General features: G+C 41.1%; 1 protein-coding gene across 3 annotated transcripts in view; it reads left to right on the top strand.

The window, feature by feature from the left end:
* Positions 1-3,883: 3,883 nt before the first annotated feature.
* Positions 3,884-21,006, top strand: part of LOC103186909 (clathrin heavy chain 1) — a 62,607-nt gene continuing 45,484 nt past the window's right edge. The window contains exons 1-2 of one of the 3 annotated variants that reach the window (XM_042338867.1): positions 3,884-4,038; positions 4,217-4,421. In XM_042338867.1, coding sequence (XP_042194801.1) covers positions 4,380-4,421 — 42 coding nt within the window. In that variant the 5' untranslated portion in view covers positions 3,884-4,038; positions 4,217-4,379. The remainder of the gene's footprint in view (positions 4,039-4,216; positions 4,422-21,006) is intronic. The other 2 variants (XM_007906175.2, XM_007906176.2) reach the window with 2 other exon arrangements.

The following is a 21,006-nucleotide window of genomic DNA, read 5'->3' as shown; positions in this document are numbered from 1 at the left end:
TTAGCAAGGATATCAGTATGTGTTGTTTGGAGCCTGGAAGGATTCACACAGAGAAAGGCACTGTGATTGCACACAGCCTGGAGACTTCATCATGGCCAGACAGGATCTTTGGACTTTACACTCACTGAAATAATCTAAAAAAAAGATAAGAATTTGCAAATGGTTGTTTGCCTAATCTATTTGAGATCGAATCCGACAGGGAACAAAGCTGTTTTCCTTTCCCTCCACAAGCTGCTGATCACTCAGAACAGGGCTGCAGTCACGGTCCTCTCCCCACTCTCCCCGAGCAGTCAGTGACCCCAATCCCTGGCCAGTCAGTGTTCCCCCCACCCCATCCCAGGCCGTAAGTCACCCCAACTCCTGGAATAATCAGTGTCTTCCCCTCCCTCCCCCCCACCCCCTCAACCCTCCTCCTCCGAGGGCAATCATTGTCCCCATCACTTGGGCAGTCAGTGACTCCATCCCAAAATGAATGCTTTAGGATTTCCATACAGCTGGCTGTTAAATGTTTGCCATGCGGTCGGTATTACTAGCTGTAAAATCAGCTCAGTGAAGCTATCCTCAGTGAGGGTCTGCATTTAGTCGATTGATGGATCGCTTTTCCGGGGATAATAATTCCTTCAAAAAAAATTAATAATAAATTGGTCACTTCAATCCATGACTGTTTGTGGGACACTGTTGTGTGCAAGAGGCTGCTGCTTTTCGCCCACAAAATATACAGTCAATTCACTTGACAGTATATTCTGTGAAGCACTTTGAGATGTCTCGAAGACATGATAAGGCGCTATATCAAATGCATTCTTCTGAAAAGCGCTTTGAGACATCTTGACAACATGCAATATCAAATACAATGATTATGATATCATTATTGCCTCCTTAAGGGACAAAAGCACCTGTCCATTCTCATTTAGAAGAAAGTTTGTGGTGTGCAGACACCTTTAAGAGGAAAGTGACTAGCTTGGAAAAAATAAATCTTCCCCCTGTGCAAAATATATCTCCTCACACATGATTTTTTAAGGACCCCAGACTTGAAATTCAACACGTTTCCTCTTCCCAAAAGAGGGAGTGCAGAAAAACCAAGAGGACATGAAGAGGACAGGTGATCAGCCACTTCACCTTGTGCTGAAAAATTCTTTATCCAAGTTCAAGAAGCCAAACCTGTTTTACTATTTTTTTTGCAGCTTCTAAGTGGTGACCTTAAGAAAGTTCAAGGGATCATTCATGCCCTGGGAGGGCATCCTTTGTGAAGTGTGCCTCTCCTTAAATTCACATGCGGACATCACCAGACATTGATCATTGCTCTTTTCCTCGCCCTAACCAAAAGGTTACTGAAGCCGAAGTGACTCATTTGCCATCAGTTAACTCCACATTTCAGACACTGAAGCTGTGAACTTACTGGTTTATTTTTTCGCGTTATAACACCCTTGACAACACAAGCACAGATTTCAGCTAACAGGAGAGACAGATAACAGTGAGAATATTTTACGATCTCCATGAATTTCAATCTAGTCAGTTAATAGTTTGTGCTTAGGTACATCCTGATGTGCAGCCACTGATTTTGTGCTCCTCCAATCAGCGCATTGTGACTCAGTAGATCTGATCACGTAGCCAAGACAGAAAAGTCATCACCAGGCTACATAAAGTGAGAGGAACTGGGTTTGATTCCTGGGCAGGGCAAAACATTGGGCAAAATTCTTTACTCCATACGTCTCTGTTCACCCAGCAATAAGTAGGAACCCAGTTGTTAGTCAATTGGCGGATTGTTTTTCTGGGGGTAATAATCCATTAAAAAATTATAATTTGATTACTCAATCCACGACTTTTTGTGGGGCACTGCTGTGCGCAATTGGCTGCTGCATTTCACCCACAAAATCCACTTTACAGTGTATTCTGTGAAGCCGTCTTAGCGATGTAATAAGGCGCTATTTCTGTCTGGCAAGCTTTCCTGCTGCTTGTCCAGCTAGGACCACTCTCCCCATTAGGGCTTTGGCTTGCGGGTTAACTGGAGCTCAGTGGGATGATTACCTTCCCCAGTGACAATGACTGGTTTGCCATTCCAGGTTTTGCTGATAATCCAGGCTGGCTGTGCTGTCATTAGCAGTGTCCTGGAATACTTGAGCCTGTCTGGTTCAGGAACAACAACAAATTGCATTGTATAGCACCTTTCATGGTGGGAGGACATCCCAAGGTGCTGGACAGTCAGGGATTTAGACCCAAGCAGGGGTTTGGGATCCGGAGGGGTGCAGGGCAGCGAGGGTAGGGGTAAGAGGTTAACTGAAGGCGAGGTTGAAGAGGAGGGTCTTGAGTTGTGTGTTGAAGGGGGCAAGGGACGGAACAAAGTGGTGATGGACTGTGGGATGGAGTTCCAAAAGCTGGGGCGAAGAGGATGAAGGTCCGACTGCTGATGGTGGTGCGAGCCGGTTGGGAGACAGAAGACAGTGGAGCAGGCCAGAGCCTGCTGAACGGAGGGAGTGGACAGATCGATATGATGTTCACAGAGGTAGGAAGCTGCAGAGTTCTGAATGATCTGCAGCTTGTGGAGGGAAGATTTGGGAAGGCTGACACGCTTTCCTAGATGTGATAAATGCATGGTTGTAAGGCAAACACCACAGAAGGCTGACTCGATTCTGTTGCCAGGCATGCCACCTTGAAGGCAGTTCAGCTCCAAGAAGACCGGCTTACCCCCACCGGAGATATATCAAATGCAAGGATCATAATATATATAACAATCCTTGCTTTTGATATAGCTCCTTATCACGACTACAAGAATATACTGTGAAGTGAATTAACTGTATATTTTGTGTGTGAAACGCGGTAGCCGATTGCGCACAGCAGTGTCCCACAAACAGTTGAGGATTGAGTGACCAAGTTATAATTTGGAAGGGATTATTGTGCTTATTATCAATATATATTATATTAATAATTATATATTCAAGCTGTTTGCCTCGTGGTGTTTGCATTTGCATCCATGCATCTGTCACTCGCTGCTTGTCAGCCTTCCCAAATCTTTCCTCCACAAGCTGCGGATCATTATATAATCATAGGAACAGGAGGAGGCCGTTCAGCCCTGCGCGCCTGTTCCGCCATTTAATCAGCTCACGGCTGATCTGCGCCTCGACTAATCCTTTCAATCCCAATTTCCCGCTTTCTCCCCGTCTCCCTTAAGACCCCGACCTGCTAAAAACCCAATGGACCTCGCTCTCGAAGGTGTGGAATGGATCCAGCATCCACGACCTTGCGGCCGGGCGGGCGGGGAAGAGAATTCCGGGTTTCCACCGCCCCAATTTCGGGGGCGAGACGGACGCTTCCCCGGTTTCGCTCCTAGATGGCCTGGTTGTAATGGTAAGACTCCGCTAAGACCATAAATTATTAGCATTACGTCCGTCTCGTCTGTTTCAGGGCCTCAGGACCTGACAGGCCCTGTGCAAGTGCAATATTGTCCTGTATTGTAGATGTTGGGCAGCAGCAGCTCAGGGGGGAGGACAACCTTCCCAACAGCTGTCAGCTGATCAATCAATGAATGAACCCGTGGGGGAGGGGGAGGGGCGAAAGGAGGAGGGGCGGGAGCCCCACCGGACGTGACGTCAAGTCATATGCCAATGATGTGGCAAAAAAAATCGAAAGTGCACCTCCGCGCGAAAAAAAATAATTCCCCTTTTAATTCCTCGCCGCTGGAGAACTGACCCTCAGCACTCGACGGAGGGAGAGAAGGGGGGGGGGAACCAACACAAAAAGGCGGGATTCTAAAGGGTGGGGGAGAGGGGAGGAATCAAAGGGTTTGTTAAGGCAAGAAATGTCGAGACCGGAAATGGTTCTCTCCCTCCGCGCTCGCGCTCGCTCGTTGGCTCTGGGCGGGTCACAGTGGGAGGGGGGGGTGAGGGAGGTAGTATCAGTGCGCTGCCGCCGCCGCCGTCGCGGCTGTTTCCGGTTTTCCGCCATTGCGGGGCTTCGCTGCGGCTGTTTTTTTTGTGGGGGGGTCGGTTTATAAGGAGACGGAGCGCAAAGCGAAGGCAGCGCCGCTGAGGTGGGGGGAAAAAGGTAGGGAAGGAGGGGAGGAAAGGAGGAGGGATTGCCGATTAATTTATGTCTTATGGTAATTCTGATCGTAACTGCCATCGGTTGTGAAGAGCCGAGTTGTGTCATTCTGACGTGAGGGGAGAAAAAGGGAAAAAAAAATATCTCTATAAATTTTCTTTTTTTTCTCTCCCCCTCTCAGAGATCTTCTTCATCTTCTTCTCCTCCTGACGGAGCCGCTTGATCTCTGACGCCGACCGACCGGCCGACTGACTGACAGAGCGGAGGGGGAGCGAGAGAGCGACAGGGCCGGTTCCTTTCCTTTCCTGCTTGTCCTCGGCCTCCACACACATAACGCCGTCGCCATGGCTCAGATTCTACCCATCCGCTTCCAGGAGCACCTGCAGGTGAGCGAGCGAGCGAGCGGAGGGAGTGCGGTGGGTGTGGGAAGGAGGGAGTCTCTCAGTGGCCTCACAGCGTTAGCTGAGCTAACCTAAGCCGCCCGGCCCGGCCCGGCCCTGTCATTCCTCCCAAATAGCACCCACCCACCCACTCCGCCAGCCTCTCCCCTGAATTCCTGCTTTACATTGGCCTGTGCTGTTTCCCCACATACACGTCTAAGACAACATTGTTTTAATTAAAACGAGATCTACTTCGGTTTCCCAGTGACTCGGTACAATATGTGTATATATATATATATATGTTAGTATGTGTGTGTGTTACGTTTAAGGCTTTGGCTCAACCTTGAACACCCACAGGGAGGGATCATTCCACAATGTCACCCGTATGAGGAAATAGGAAATGTCCCCGTGTGATAAGACATCCTGCTGCAGGGATCTTGAGTCGTGGCATATCTTTCGAGTAATGCCAGCGTTATTATTTTATACATGAGTAATATATATATATATATTTTAGAGCAGGAAATAATAATGTGTCCTGAATGCTGACCCACCACTATGTTCAGTGCACTCCTGTTAAGCTCGTCGGCATTTTTCCTCACCTGTTTGCGCCCATTCAAATAGGAAGGTTTGCACTTTTGAAACCTAATTGAATTTTATAAATGTAGGAATTTGCTTCTGGCGGCATTTGAGATTTTCTGACTTGGCTTGTGTCTCAGCTGGTTTTCCAATTAAAGGGATAATGGATTATGAAGATGCTGCCGTGCAGTGGCTCAGATTCTGACTCTGCTAAAAGCAAGCAGATATTTGGTTTGCCTACTATGATGTTGATTTTGAGAAGTGCAGCTGATTTAGTGTTACTTTGAAGTGACCTTAAAATGTTTCCAGGGCTAAATGAACCTGCCTTTTTTAAAAAAAAAGAATTTAAAAGAATATTTGTAGAGGTTTCAGTTTTGATATTTGCCTACCTGTGTGCAGTATAAATGTGGAGTGTTGCTCATTGCTTAAAATACTTTTATCCCAGTGTCTAAAATTATTTCATTACACTTTTGAAGCTACTTTTTTTAAAAAATCCTTTGACTGAAGAATGCATACTATATCTTGTATGTAGCCAACGCTTGGAGTAGTGTGATTTTTTTGTTCTTTAGAATTGGATGGGATGACAACATTAGAATAATAATCAACCTTGCATTTGATATAGCGACTTATCATCTTTGAGACATCTCAAAGCGCTTCACAGAATATACTGTAATGGTGACTCTATTTTGTGGGTGAAATATGGTAGCCAATTGTGCACAGCAATGTCCCACAAACAGTCATGGATTGAGTGATCATTATTATTTATTTGGATGCAATGACCACTGACAATAGTGACTCAAGTATTTTAGTCTATCTTGATGCAAGTATGTTAGTAACCTTGAACTTCTAGGTTTTTTGACTACACAAGAAATGCTGCCTAATTGGTCAGTACACATATTCAATATTTTATGTTCCTAGACCTTTTTCTAAAAGAATACTACAAGTGATCATATTGATATGTTGTAGTAGCCCTTCAGCTTGATAGGGTTAATAAAATGCTCCTGAAAGCAGACTTGATGCACAAGTACCAATTACTTCATAGAATCTCCACTGAGCATTAGGCTAATTTTGGCCAGCTGGATATCTGTGGAAACCATTATGCTTAAGAGTTTCCAAGTAAAACTACATTATTCAACAGTTGCATTACCCTCTTGCCGTCCTGAATCTAGCCTCTGGCCAACCCTGCCTGATGCCTCTGTAATTGGGAAATCAGGATATGCCTCTGAGTAGTAAGTTTGAACCATATTTGTGACTAAAGGAATTGTTTCTGTATAGGTGGCATGTATGTGAGGATCTGTCTGGTATGGATGTTTTTCAGCATGGCGATGGGTTAGACAACCAGCTGACCCAACTAGAAATGGAGTTTCTGTCTGGAATGGAGTGTGTACACCTTCCTCAGAGGGAAATGCAATGCTTACCCAATTAGTTTAGGCCAATGGTTCTCCTGTTCTATTAACTGTCCCTTGGGGTGCTCTAGATCTGCTTGGCTCAGGAACTATACTACAGCCATAGAAGAGGTTTGAGCTTTGATCTATAACTTTACAATTTGGGGGAGGGGGAGCATAAGGGAGAAATGCCCTGGGCAGTTTTGTAATATAGCTGTGTCTATTTATCCAAGGTGACCCTTTACTGAATCAACATTAGCCATAAACTAACTTGTAACCATTCTTGCATCTATAGCTATTGGCAGTAATTGCTTACATTTTAAACTGGATGCAATATTTTAGTTGGTTTTCTAGAAGGTGGTACAGGACATTGAATTCTGTTAGATATGAATGAACCCTCAAATACAGTGAATGGCCTGGATCACTGATATGTAATTGATGCAGTGTTTGAAAGATTTAGGATGGTTATCTTTTAGGAATTGTACAATATTATGGTGTGTGAATCTGCTTTATTAATTTTTGAAATGCTCATCTCATTGACTCTGAGTGCACGTTCCTGGTCCCACATGCAGTTATAATTTGCTTATTATTAGATGCATCTGAAACTTATGGTCAAGGTGGAGTTTTTGACCCATCATCCCCAGTGGTAATTAGCAATGAAAAATGTGAAATATGTGTCCTGTTAATATATTATCAGCAGACAACAAAAATTAGGTAAAGTACATTAGCCCTTCTAACAGATGTCTTCAAATTGTTAATCTCGTTCAGGTTGTTTTGGAAAACGTATTAGATGAAAAACTTTGCTAGTGACATTACCAAAGCCCCTAAACTAATATCTCTTGCAGTGATTTATTTGATGGGCATCTGACTAGTACATTAGCTTTGCAATCTGCAAATGCACTGACACTTTGTGACCTAGAAAACTCAGTTGCTTCTTGTGCAGATTTATATTTTGGGAAACTTGAGGCATTCTTAGTCTTATAGACTGTGGATTTATAGTAGAATATAGATGGAGAATTCTGTTTTCTAGAAAAGCACATGTATAGGTAAAATGATTTGCAGATGGAAGTGGTTGCTTTTTATGAAAATGTGAATATTCTGATTGTGGGCTGGAGATAGGAATGTATACACTATTGTTGCATCTTGGACAATGCCAACTTACCAGCTGCTCCTGTAGCTAAATTTTGCTGTCTAAGACACTGACCATCTTTAGATTGTTTGCACGCAAACATTGTGTAAATGTAACTTGCTCTAGCCTTTCCTGATGTCCTTTATTTCTCCTCGGGCTGCATACTCATGACTGCATTCTTGTATTTGAGGTATTGATCTTGTAATACAGCACTGGCTGCTACCCATGACCAGATGGAACTCCCACTGACTTCTTCTTTCTGATTGTGCTGTATTTTCATTGGTTTATTCCCTCTTCTAGAAATTTATTTTGTATGAACAATTCATGTCCTTGTATTTCTTCAAAATGGAGGACACCAGATAATTGACAGATTAAATGATGATAATCTGTCAATTGTCTGTTGACAAATTTGAATGGCTAGTCACTTTCACCCCCAAATGGATTACTACTGATGATCCTTGATTGCTTTGCCTGTGACCAAACTCTTCTTGTCTCATCTGTAGGACAACACCTCAGAATATGAATACGGGGCCTGTTTAGACCTCATGACATTTTAAAAGTGAGTTTCTTTGGTGTCCTGGCAAACATAATCCAGATTAAAAATTGTCATTTGTGGAACACTGTACACAAAATAGAGGTTGGTGATATGACCGAGATGAAAAATAAACGCTTGGTCAGGGACTGGATGTGAGGAACAGACCTGAGGATGGAACTGGTTAGACTTGAATGTTCAATTGCAGCAGTTAACTTAGTCTTTAATGTTAAATTTTCACCCTTATCCATATTTCCTGATGAGAACTTATTTGACTCGAGTCATACTTAGTATGTGATCATGTCACCAGTGGAGACTGGATTTGTCATGACTGAAGGATAATTTACATATATAAATGTTGATTATTGTTGCTAATCCCCTCATTAAGATTCGAGTTCACTATCCAGGCTGACACTACATTGCCGTCTTCCCATTCAGGTGGATATTGAAGCGATCGTATTCAAGGAGGAGGGAGTTGAACTTAACTAAAATTTCAATCAACTCATTCCTTCTCTTTATTGCTGTGGGACTCTATTGCATTTCCTACAAATAGCCTACAGTCATTGCACTTGACAGCAATTAACAGAAGTGCTTTTAGGTGTTAACTTGATCAAATAAAAGTATTATCTCAAGCCCCCTAGTTGCAGAATATCTTTGCTGCTATGGCTGATTGCCTTTTTTAAACACTTGTGAAGATCTTTCTCAACACTAGGTTTTATTCATCCCTTGCATAATGTGAATTTTGCTCTTTAGACAGTGATGTAGCATGCCACTGTATAGTGTTAAGTCATGGATCACCTGCCCCAAGTTCTTGCTTTGAAGAAAAGGTGGATGTAAATGGCCCATATGAAATTTAACATAATTGGTGAAGATGCTATAAATGAGAATCTATATTTTTATTATGCATCTTAATTTTGAGACTCATTGGTGGTACGGTGATCAAATGCAACTGTAGCCTTTTGTAGCAGTGGATCAAACTAATGCACTTCAATGCTAGGTACAGTACCATTTGAAAATGGTAATTTAAAAAATGCTGATGAGAAGGATTTGCTTGAAGGTGAATTTGAAATGAACTATTTTTTGCACATGCTTTCATTGACCCATTAATATTTTTACAGAGCTGGAGCTAAATCTAATAATTGGGGTAGATGCTGGGATTTAGATACATATTTTGTTACCTGCAAGTGTGGGTAAATGTGGAAATTATTGTGCATAATGAACTCTCGCATCTTGTGGCGCATAGGAAAAGTTACTAGTTGGGCCAAGCTCTGGACTGAGCACATCTCCTGTTTCAGGGACTGCTATTCAATATAGTTACAATTTCAATAATAGCAGTCTTTTGACTAAACTTATTCTGAATGTTCAAGTTCTGTTAAATTATGTAGGAATCCAAGATTTAATGTATATACTTTGTAAGCTGCTGTACTATGTGATTCTCTTATTGGTAGCTTTTTTTAAAAAAAATGCTGCGGCTTAGGACCCCTCCAAAAAAAATTATGTATAAATTTGTTGCTTTTCAAAAGGGTGGGGATTACCTCCAGATCTTTGCCAATGCCTCTACAGCTGATTCTAAAGGCACAATCTGGCTTCTGTTGAGCCTTTTCCAGCTGTGGGAGTGAATTTGCATCTGTCAATTCTGTTCAGCAGTGTAACTCTCAAGCCACTTAACAACAATGGTTGCCTATTTCAGTGATTTATTTTGAACTTGTGAAATAGGTATTTGGACAATTATTTTATAACAAATGTTTGCATTTGGAGATGGTGGTAATTTGTTCTGGCAAGAATGCAATAGTATGCCATTTATAAAAATGTGTCAATCTTATCCACTTTCTTACCTCTGAATATGAGCATGGGGAAATCCTTCAGTTTTGTACAGATGGTAGCCCTTTTACATCTTCAGTGCTAATAGTGAAGGGGATTACAAAGTCTTGATAGAATGGTTCCACTGTCAGATATGCTTTGTTTCCCTGTGTTGCAGCCATTTTATGCTTTTTACTGTTGATAACTGTTGGGAGGAGCTATTATATAAAAAAAGTAGATGTGTGGGGGTTCCTTATTGCTTTCATATAGTGATTTAATCTACAAGTAGTTTCAGTGTCAACTTGCCTCGGAGAGTAAAGGTTGTGGTTCAATCCTGACTGTTTACCCTTTGACAGTTTTTTTAGGCATCCATAGAAAATGAACAAAATGGTTCTTTTGCAAATTGAAGATGGGAGAGAACATTGTTCAAAATATCATCCAGTTGTAGGACTGAATAGAATCTGGTTGTCCAGGGTGTTGTATCTATTGAAGCCACATTTCAGTCTGTTGTCAATCGTAGATGTCTACCTATTTTTACTTCATTTAAAATCAAGCTATCAGTGCAGTTCCTATGATAATAAAGATCCAATGAGGGTAGATGGTGTCCTAAAATACTGTACTGCTATATTAACAGTTATAGAAAGCATTGTTGGGTATGATGTGGCATTTGATGTACATGTGGTCTATGATTTAGGGGCGGCAAGCTGGATCTCCTTGGAGCTGAGTTGGCTCCATGGTGCTTAGCAAAGGGTACAGCTGATGAAGCGTACTCCTGTTAACCGTGTAAGTGAAAGCCCCAATGGGTAGGGTCTTCGCTAGACAAGTAACAGACAGTGCTGCTGGGCAAATTGAGGCAGATACTCTTGAATAACTGGACAAAAGCCTAAAATTTAGGATGGAGTGGCTTTATGCTCTCGACCAAATGTTTCTACACTGAGAGGGTAAGGATGGCAAATAGAAGCATTTGCTTCTGTTCTTGAAAGATTGGCTGCGATGGTTGGTCATGACTGGGACTGACTAAGTGATTGCCTAGAAAATGAGCGGTTCTATGAACTGTTGATCAGCATTGAACTCAAATTACTGGTGCAGTGATTAAGAGCTCATTGTAGATTCAACAACCTTCCAGTCTACACTGGAATCTAAACTTGTTGCGGTAAGCCAAATTGGATAATTTTGCAGAGGAAGCTCCTAGCTGGGGTTATACTAGTTAAAATTACCTTTGCATCTTGTGAAGAAATTAGAGCTTTAACATTTTCAGTCCTGCAATAGTTGTTTAATTTAAGTCTAGATTTTAGTAGTGAGGTGTTTTGATGCTGGATAGATGCTTGTTATGGAAGTTGACTTTCTGTGCTGTGCATCAGTCAGCTGGAATAAAATTCAGAATTATTTTGGAATGATGCATTCAACGCCGTTTAGTGTGGCTTATGACTCAAGAATATGATGGGTTTTAAATAATAATAATTCAGGATTTATGATTTCTTTGGAGTGCTGGCTTGAGTAGTTCAGGTATCACCTACCCAAGCAGCTGAAACTGTGGAATAGTAGGTATAAATTTGACAGTGTTGCTGATGCCATAATTGCTCCTGCACCAGTCAGAAGATACTAGAATGATTTCATTTGCTTCCTGATCCCTGGTATTTGAGGCAAGCAACTTTATGACCAAATCATTTTTTGAAAAGAGAACAGTGACTGCTTTGTTGAGTTAAGGTGCTGCATCCTCAGCATTTCAACATCCTTCCTTGGCTCTTTGTGTTTTTTTTTTGCTGATGGTGGCTCACTGCGAGGTACAGAAATGGTATGGTGATTGCTTTTGTTGAACTTTCTGTAATGAAAGATATTCTACGTAGAGCAGGATATCTGCAACATCAGGGTTTTTGGCGGAATTTAAGAATTTCCTGTTAGAGTGACTGCTCTGCCAACAGATNCCCCACCCCCCGCACAGTCACGTGCTGAGTTCATTAGAGCTCTTTCTTTATTTACTTGCTCCCTTAAATTCCCACTGGAAATTTGCTCGAGTTTGCTTTTATGTTTTACATTTGTAAGTACTGTATCAGCTAAACGTTCAGTTCTGTTAAGCTTAGTGCTTTGCTTTCAATTGCCTCCTTGACCTGAGTTTTTGTACACGGTGTTTAGGCAAATATTAATCTTAAAACCTTGACCCCTATAAACCTAAGTTTCACAAAGTATCAAATATTAAAATGGCTGAACGTGTCTTAAGTCAGAATAAAACTTTAAAACTGACTTTGCAGCATGGAGATACTAGAGATCTAACTGGGTTCCCCAGTAACCTCAGATTAGGAATCTGCTCACTGGACCCAAGTTAATCATTCATTTGTAACTTTCTCTGATGCATGAATGTGCAAAGCAGAACATTGTGTCAAATCCCATATTTGGTTAGTGCAGACTGGAGGTTAGGACTTTCCCTATAGTGAATAATGAAAAATCTGGTTCAAGAGTTCATTTTTTTAAAAAAAAACGCAAGCTGAATGTTAGCTCGGGTTTGTTTCAAAGGGCATGGAGTGCTTTTTAGCTCCAGATTTCAGCAACGTTCAGACTTTGTTACTTTATTGCTGCAACGAGCATTTCACTACTTGGAATCTTAGAAACTTACAGAGCAGACGGCCGGCCATTAGGACCATTGACACGACCTAGAGAAAATGATAAATGATTGATTTAATTGAGTTAAAGTTATCAGATTCCTAATCTGTTACTGGGGAAACCTGTTAGGTTCGGCATAGTACTGGGGAAAGCCGTTAGGTTCGGCATAGTACTGGGGAAAGCCGTTAGGTTCGGCATAGTACTGGGGAAAGCCGTTAGGTTCGGCATAGTACTGGGGAAAGCAGTTAGGTTCGGCATAGTATCTCCATGCTGCAAAGTCAGTTTTAAAGCCTTATTCTGACCTAGCCATATACAGTGATTTTTAATTGATGCATTGCAAAGGTTAAGTTTTAGGGTCATTGTTTTAAGATTAATATTTGCCCAAATACCATGTACAAAAACAGATCAAGGCGGTGATTGAAGCCCAGTAATCTTGACAGAGCAGAACGTTTAGCTGATGATTACAAGTATAAAACATGGAAATTTGAGAATTTTTCAAGTGAGAATTAGAGCTAGGTTCTCACTGAATCACACTTCCCTGCTTTATCCCCATTTCCCTTCAAGCTTTTATATACCTGTCTGCTTCCCTATTGAAACCCAAAATACGCCTTGACACTCACAGTACATTTCCTCACCCCATCACAGCATTGAGCTCCATCACTATTAAGCACTTAGGTGCTAAATAATAATAATCCTTGCATTTGATATACCGCCTTATCACATTTTCAAGACATCTGAGTGCTTCACCGAATATACTGTAAAGTGAATTGATTGTGTATTTTGTGGGTGAAATGCAGCATCCAGTTACCCACAGCAGTGTCCCACAAACAGTTGTGGATTGAGTGACCATATTTTTTGACCCTGAGAAAAGCAATTCGCTAATTGACTAGCAATTGGGTTCCTACTTACTAGTAGGTAAACAGAAGTGTGTGTAGTAAGCAAACTTGCTCAACGTTTTGCCCTGCCGGGAATCAAACCCAAGTCTTCTTGCTTGCGAGTCGAGTGCTCTACCCACAAAACTACAGGACTCCATACATAAATGCTAGTTATAAGAATTAGAAGCAGGGGTAGGCCATTCGGCCCCTCTAGCTTGCCCTGCCATTCAGTAAGATCATGGCTGATCTATTCTAACTCCATCTACCCGCCTTATCCCCATATCTCTTAATTCCTTTATCCACAAGAAATCGCCATATCAATCTCAGTCTTGAATATGTTCAAGGACTGAGCATCTACAGCCCTTTGGGGTAGGGAATTCCATAAATTCACTACCCTCTTGAGTGAAGAAATGTTTCCTCAACTCAGTACGAAAAGGCTTACCCCTAATTTTAAGACTGACCCCTAGTTATAGTTTCTCCAACCAGGGGAAAAAGTCTCTCACTATCTATTTTGTTGTGCCCCTTAATAATCTTATAGGTTTCTGTAAGATCACCTCATTCTTCTATATTCTAGAGAATATAGGCCTAAATTGCTCAACCTATCCTCATAACTCATCCTCCTCATCCCTGGTACCAACCTAGTGAATCTACATTGTACCCCCTCCAAGGCGAATACATCCTTTCTTAAATAAGGAGACCAAAACTGCACACAATACTCTAGGTGCGGTCTCACCAGGGCCTTATACACTTGTAGCAAGACTTCTCTACTCTTATATTCTAACCCTTTTGTAACAAATGCCAACATACTGTTAGCCTTCCTAATTGCTTGCTGTACTGGGGGGGGGGAAAAAAACTTTTTGTGACTGGTGTACAAGGACACACAAGTTCCTCTGAACGCTAACACTATCCAGTCTCTCCCCTTCTAAAAATAATAATCTGCTCTACTGTTTTTGTCACCTAGGTGGATGACCTCACACTTCCTTACATTATACTTCATCTGCCACCTATTTGCCCACTCACCTAGCCTATCTATATCTCGTTATTTTAATGTCATCCTTGGTGTTTACACTCCCTCCTAGTTTAGTGTCATCTGTGAATTTGAATATATTATAATACAGTTGCCTTAGTATAGGTGGAGCCATTAACAGGATTTTTGCCAAGTGATGCCTTGTGGCAGTTAACAGTCCGTCTTAATATTTCAGTGTTGAATCTAGTAGTAGTAACAATTAGTCATTTTTAGCCTTGACAGTTCCAGTAAAGGAAAATCAAATCCTGGCAATGACAACCTGTGAGATGGGTGTAGCTATGATTGTGGTTTATAGGGTTGGACTAGTAACTGACAATCTTAAGATTACTAATGGATAGTAACTGTGATACAAATCGTTAGTCATTCTTTCATGACTGCCCTTAGAAATGGCTAATTTGCAACTTTAACAAGTGAGTTGTCAGTCTTGGTGTATTGAAAGTGCTGTTTTTGAATTGGCACTTAATCCTGTTATACCTCAATTTTTTTTAGGTTGAAGAACCATAGTTTATCTAAATGTTGCTCCTTCCTCTAATACTGGGTAATCCCTCCAAAACAATAATAAATTGGTCATTTTCAATCTACGACTGTTTGTGGGACATTGCTGTGCGCAATTGGCTGCCGCGTTCGCCCACAAATATACAGTCAATTCACTTTACAGTGTGTTCTGTGAAGCGCTTTGGGACGTCCTCCCGACGTGAAAAGCGCTATATCAAATGCAAGTATTATTATTTGTAAAACCATTGTTGCTGCCTCTAGTTCCGCAGTTCTCCCCAATTTTATGTTATTTGCATCAAATTTACCTCAAATTGCATCTAAATCTGGTTCCCTAATATATTTAAAATGCGGGGGGGACCTAAGGCACTACTTAATATGTCCTCTCCCAACCCCTCCCATTTCAATTTGGTTCCCTTAATATATACCTCTGCTTTCAGAATTTCTCAATTTTAAAAAAATTCTGTATATTATGGGTGTGTAGCTTTGTAGCTCTTAATAGGAATGGCCTGTCACAGGATCTGTAAGTGCGTATAAATATTTCAAAGCAGATTATTTTACTTCAGTCTCTTTGATAGAGAAGCACTCAGTATGGCATTCCTAAATAAATGACCTTAACCTGAGTGGTTAAAGTTCTTTTTCTACTACCACACTAGTTTGACTCCCGATTGAGATTGAGGACTGAAGTTGGAATCATTTGACTTTTATCGTAGTTGGTAGATTTTACAAGTGGCTCCTGACATTCAAACTTGTAGATCAGAATGCTTTCACGTGAGTTTCCTTTTGGTGTGCCAAATGGGTAGAGGAGTAAATTCTCCCTTGAAACCTAGTAAACTCCTTGTGGATTACAAAACCATAAAAGGTTAAGATGGATAAAGGGAGTTTCTTCAGAAGTTAGAATTGGGATAAAACAGGAAAGAAAATGGAAAACGGTAACCATATTTAATTTGTTAGTAACCCTCAATGAACAATGCATAAACTGATTAGAACTAGTAGTTGGTGTCGAGCAGTTTATATTTGGTAAGAGCAAAAGTAACTGTTCACAGATTTTTGAACTAAGGAGTTCAATTTAATTTGACTAGTCTGCTTTAGCTACAGTTGTGGCTTTATTAGTTATAGTCTGTGGCTTTGTGCTATTAGACTAACTCGGTCAGCACTTAACCATTCAGTCAAACTGACAAAAGGCAACTTATTCATTCTTAAGTCACTAGGCACAAAAGCTTGGTTTGCAGCATCTTTGAACACAAGTTTTGTGCTAGGTTTTTCCCTTAAATTTAAAATGCTGCCATTGTGTGCAAATTCTAGTAAAGGATTTGAATTATTTTTGACGTTAATTGTGCAGAGCACTTTCCAAGTAAATGTAGTTGTTGAAGGCCCTTGACAATGATTGCTACTGTTGATCAAATCCAAGGTTTGGCAGATCATGTAATCAGCGGGATTATATCTATATCGTGGAGTCCTGTAGCTCAGTGGTTAGAGCACTCCCTTTGCAAGCGAGAGACCTGAGTTCAATTCCAGGCAGGGCGAAACCTTGGGCAAGTTTCCTTACTCCACACAGAGCCTAATAATAATCCCTCCAAAAAACAAAACAATAATAAATTGTTCATTTTCAATCCATGACTGTTTGTGGGACATTGCTGTGCGCAATTGGCTGCCGTGTTTGCCCACAAATATACAGTCAATTCACTTTACAATATATTCTGTGAAGCGCTTTGGGACATCTAGAAGACGTGAAAAACGCTATATCAAATGCAAGGATTATTATTATTATAATGCCTTATTGCTGCAAGACTACTTGACAGATGCTCCAGCTCCTTTTTCTTTATTTTGGGAATATCTCAATGTGCTCGAGGCCCCACCACCCTAATAAAAACTTGGACTGTTGACTAAACGAGAGTCCAAGCTATTATGAGGAGAAAAATAATAATATTTTTGATACAAATACAAAAAGAGCCTATGTAGCATGCAGTGATTGTATAGTGGTTAGTACTCTAGGGAAGTCTTGCTGCAGTTGTATAAGGTCTTGGTGAGACCGCACCTAGAATATTGCGTGCTGTTTTGGTCCCCTTATTTAAGAAAGGACATGCTCGCCTTAGAAGGGATGCAGCGTAGATTCACTAGGCTGGTTCCTGGGATGAGGGGATTGATCTATGAGGATGGGTTGAGTCAGCCAGGCCTATATTCTTTAGAATACAGAAGAATTAGAGGTGATCTTATAGAAACCTATAAGATTCTTAAGAGTCTTGATAGGGTAGATGCTGTGAGACTGTTTCTTCTGGTTGGAGAATCTAAAACTAGGGATTGTAGTCAAGATTAAGGGTCAGCCTTTTTGAGTTGAGGGAACATTTCTTCACTCAGGGGGTGGTGAATTTGTGGAATTCTCTACCCCAGAAGGCTGTGGAACGTATTCAAGACTGAGGTTGATAGATTTCTGAACAATAGAGGGATATGGGGATAGGGCTATAAATGGAATTTGGTTAGAAGATCAGCCATGATCTTATTAAATGGCGGGGCAGGCTCGAGGGGCCAAATGGCCTACGTCCTACATCTTATGATCTTATTACATTTGTAAGCGCCTTATTACATCATCAAGACGTATCAAAGTGCTTCATAGGATATACTGAACATGAATTGATTGTACATTTTGTGGGCAAAATGGTTGGAAGTGCAGTCAGAGGTAAGGATGTAGGATTTTAAAGAGGTGAGACAAAGGGTGAATGGGGCGATGAAAGTGACTAAAAGCCCTTTTCCAATTTGTGGGGACACTTAAGACAAAGTGGGCAGGGGCATGCAGCAGGCTGGAGTTGGTCAGCTGTCGGGCGTAGTGGAAGGAGTAGGCTTGCACAAGATCATATGGGTTGATGTAATGTTGAGACATTTTTCAAGGTGAGGATCTTAACGTTGATATGTTGGGATAGAGACCCAGTGAAATTTGGTACAAGTGGAGGTGATATAGGTTCGAAAGTTCTATATGGTGGAGTTGGCAAGCCAACAAGTGGGTAGCTGCAAATACTTCTAGTATCATAGGTGTGGATTAGGGTTTTATCTGCATTGGGTTGAGGTAGCGGGTGATGTTCAGATGGAAGTAAGTGGTCCAAGCCCAGGTGAAACCAATGCTCTTTACCCTGGAGTTTGAGGTTAATTTGCTCATTGTGGGACAAGCTGCAGTATTGCCTATCTTTTCTCTCTCTTTTGATGTCAGTTTTTCTCTCCCTTGAGACTTTCCTCCTGCTTGGCATGGGTGCCTTCTGTTGCCTCACTAAAATGACCATTCCTATGAGAGCCTCAACAACAATTGTTACATTTGGAGTGAAAGGAAGATGGAGCTATTTTCACCACACTGGGATAATATCACCTGAATACCATATGTCCACACCTACTATAAACACAAGGATGGGAGCCCTGACTCTTTCCCTTCACCAGGGTTTACTGAGGTTAATTATAGCATTCAATCTGGTTTGCATAGCCTATTGCCAGCTAGTCCACGTCAATACTAGAAGCTCTGAAGACACAAAGTTCTTCCCCATCACATCCTTGTATTTGATACAGCATATTTTATATCAGGAGGATATCTCATTACAAGATTTTCTCTAAAGTGTAGTGACTGTTTGGTAGGCAAATGAAGCAGCTAATTTGCACACACATGTCCCGCAAATAGCCATGGAATGAATGATTAATATAACAAACTACTTGCATTTACATAGTGCCCTTCATGCTGGATGAAGTCTTGCATGAGAAACTGATCAAGACCCATGGAGAAATTCCCTTCTCCTACTTAATGCCATAGGGTCTAACGTCCAGCTAGATGGGATCTCATAACATCACATCTGATGGATGGCACGTCCGAATCAGGACACTCCCCAGCACTGATGGGAGTGTCATCTTAAACTGAGCTCAGAGTCTTGAGTTGGACTTTGAAATGAGAGTGCTAGCAACTAAGTCAGGATGACGCAGTGCCTTTAACATTCCTACTTCTAATCTATGTTTTTTTTCTTGTGCATGCTGGGGATTTCTCAACCTTCCCTCGCCCATAATTCAACTCCTCTGGCTCTTCAGTAGTGTAACTAACAACTTGCATTTATATACTCTGTTTATATTTACGTACTCTTCATGTAGTGTAATGCCTGAGCACTTCACAATGAAGGGGTTGGACACTTAGTTCTAAAATTGGGCTTGCATTATCATTCCAAAACAGATCATGGATCTTGATTCTACATTCTGAGGGATTACTGGATACTAATTTGGGCACTTTAATGGTTTCTTCCTCTTGCCCAGCAGATTAAGATTAATTTTGTATTGTAATAACACTGTTTACCTGGCCAAAACAGATTAAACCTGGGATTTTTCTGGGCTGTAGCTGTGCCTTGACTCAGTTATTGGGCATGCTTTGTGAATGTGTCATAGCAAAGCGAAATTATTCAAACTAGTTCTTGCAGTTTTTAGGTTGGAGGTGGTTTCAATTGTACAGCTGAATGTGACTGATTTGCTGGCTAACTTTTTTTATGAATGAATAAGAAAAAGGTGTGGCAGTTTGACGTTGCTGCTTTAAATCCTAAACCTGAGTTTGAAGCTTGTAGTAATAGAACCACTTGGCAGAGTATTTTTTATCCATTTAGAGCGAAGTCTATAAAATGTAATATAAAAATCTCTCCTGGATCTAGATTTACTCTAATGTAGTAGTTCAGAGCAAAACAAGTTTGGCAAATTGCTAAATAGTCTTAATTTTGAAGCTTTCTTTTCGATAAATAACTACAGAAAGCTGACTTTAAAGTTGAGACTGAATTCAGCAATTTGTCAAATGGAATCTAAACCAAACTGGAATATTATCTTAGTACTTTAATCCTGTTGACCAAAATTAATTTGAATAGTAGCTTGTATTATTTTCTGGGTAGGAAGGGGCTGAATTAATATTTTTCAGGAATGTTGTGAGAATGAAACTGCAAGAAGCTTGTGATCTTAGTTAACTATTTAACATGGAATTTAAGTCTCAGCAGTTGACCGAGGATTAAGTTTCTGACTACCACCTCCTAATTGGTCACGGTTCAAGTCTTTAATCATTGATACTTGCATTGTGAAGATTAGGTGTTATCCCCCACGATTGGAGGTTGCACTTTCAGCCACTACACCCCAAAACTCTGGTACACTCTCCCTCAATCCTTCCGCCTTTTCCTCTCTTTCAAGTCCCACCTGAAAACTTTTCTCTTCGACCGTGCTTACGGCCATCTCACCCTCCCCCATCCCCGGCTCAGAATCAGGCTCCACTATTGTTAAGCGCTCTTGAGACGCTATCCTGCATAGGGAGTGCTATTTAAGTGCAAGTTGTTATAGGTATTATAGTAGCCACATTCTCAAAGGACACAGAATACTAACTTGTAAATAACAAATGACTTAAATTCCTGTATATCTTCTCAGTTTTAAGCAGCGGTGAATTCACCCCCTCAATATGCTAAGTGAAGTACAAGACATATTTTGAGACCATGCCTAATGTGTCTGAATAAATAATAGTTACTGAGTATTCTGATATCTCTTTTGGGAGCAGATTTGAATTTGCAAAACTGCTCCCAATAAACTTAGTTTAAAGTAGTTAACCCAATGTGTCAGACTTATTGCATTTTTGTGCCTTTTTATTCCTTAAGCAGACGATCCCTTAAAATGATCCAAAGTTTATAGAATATAGAATCTTGCGTACAGAAGACTGGGTGCTTGTGTCAACTAGTCGTTAACCGGTGATCTTGCACTTGGCCTCCAGGGTTGAATGGCTCTTGAATCCTGGCTCAGTGGTAACACTCTTGCGATTGAGGTTGTGGGTTCAAGCCCCACATTGAGACATGAAGCACTCGTAGTTCAAGGTGACACTCTAATGCAGTGATGGGTGGGGGTTGTTGCATGGTCACAGTAACTGGGCAATGACAGTAATATACTCTGTTGGCCTGTAATGAAAAATGAGAATGAATTTCCTACTAAGTACTATTTTTCCGATTTCTGCTGAAAATGCGGTAATGCGTGTCTGACAACAATGATCTTTCTGCCCTCATTGCTTGTCAGTTCCTTGGGACATCCTCCCAATTTAAAGGTGCTATATAAATGCAATTTGTTAGGATTTGTATGTGACCACTTCAGGAGAAGTTGCTTTGGAGGTGTTTTCTTGTTTAATACTCTAAATTAAGTCAATAATAT

This window comes from Callorhinchus milii, unplaced genomic scaffold, assembly GCF_018977255.1.
Source record: "Callorhinchus milii isolate IMCB2004 unplaced genomic scaffold, IMCB_Cmil_1.0 Scaffold10, whole genome shotgun sequence".
In the NCBI taxonomy this organism is placed as follows: domain Eukaryota; kingdom Metazoa; phylum Chordata; class Chondrichthyes; order Chimaeriformes; family Callorhinchidae; genus Callorhinchus; species Callorhinchus milii.
The sequence above is the reverse complement of the archived record's forward strand: the minus strand, read 5'-3'. Positions and strand labels throughout refer to the sequence as shown.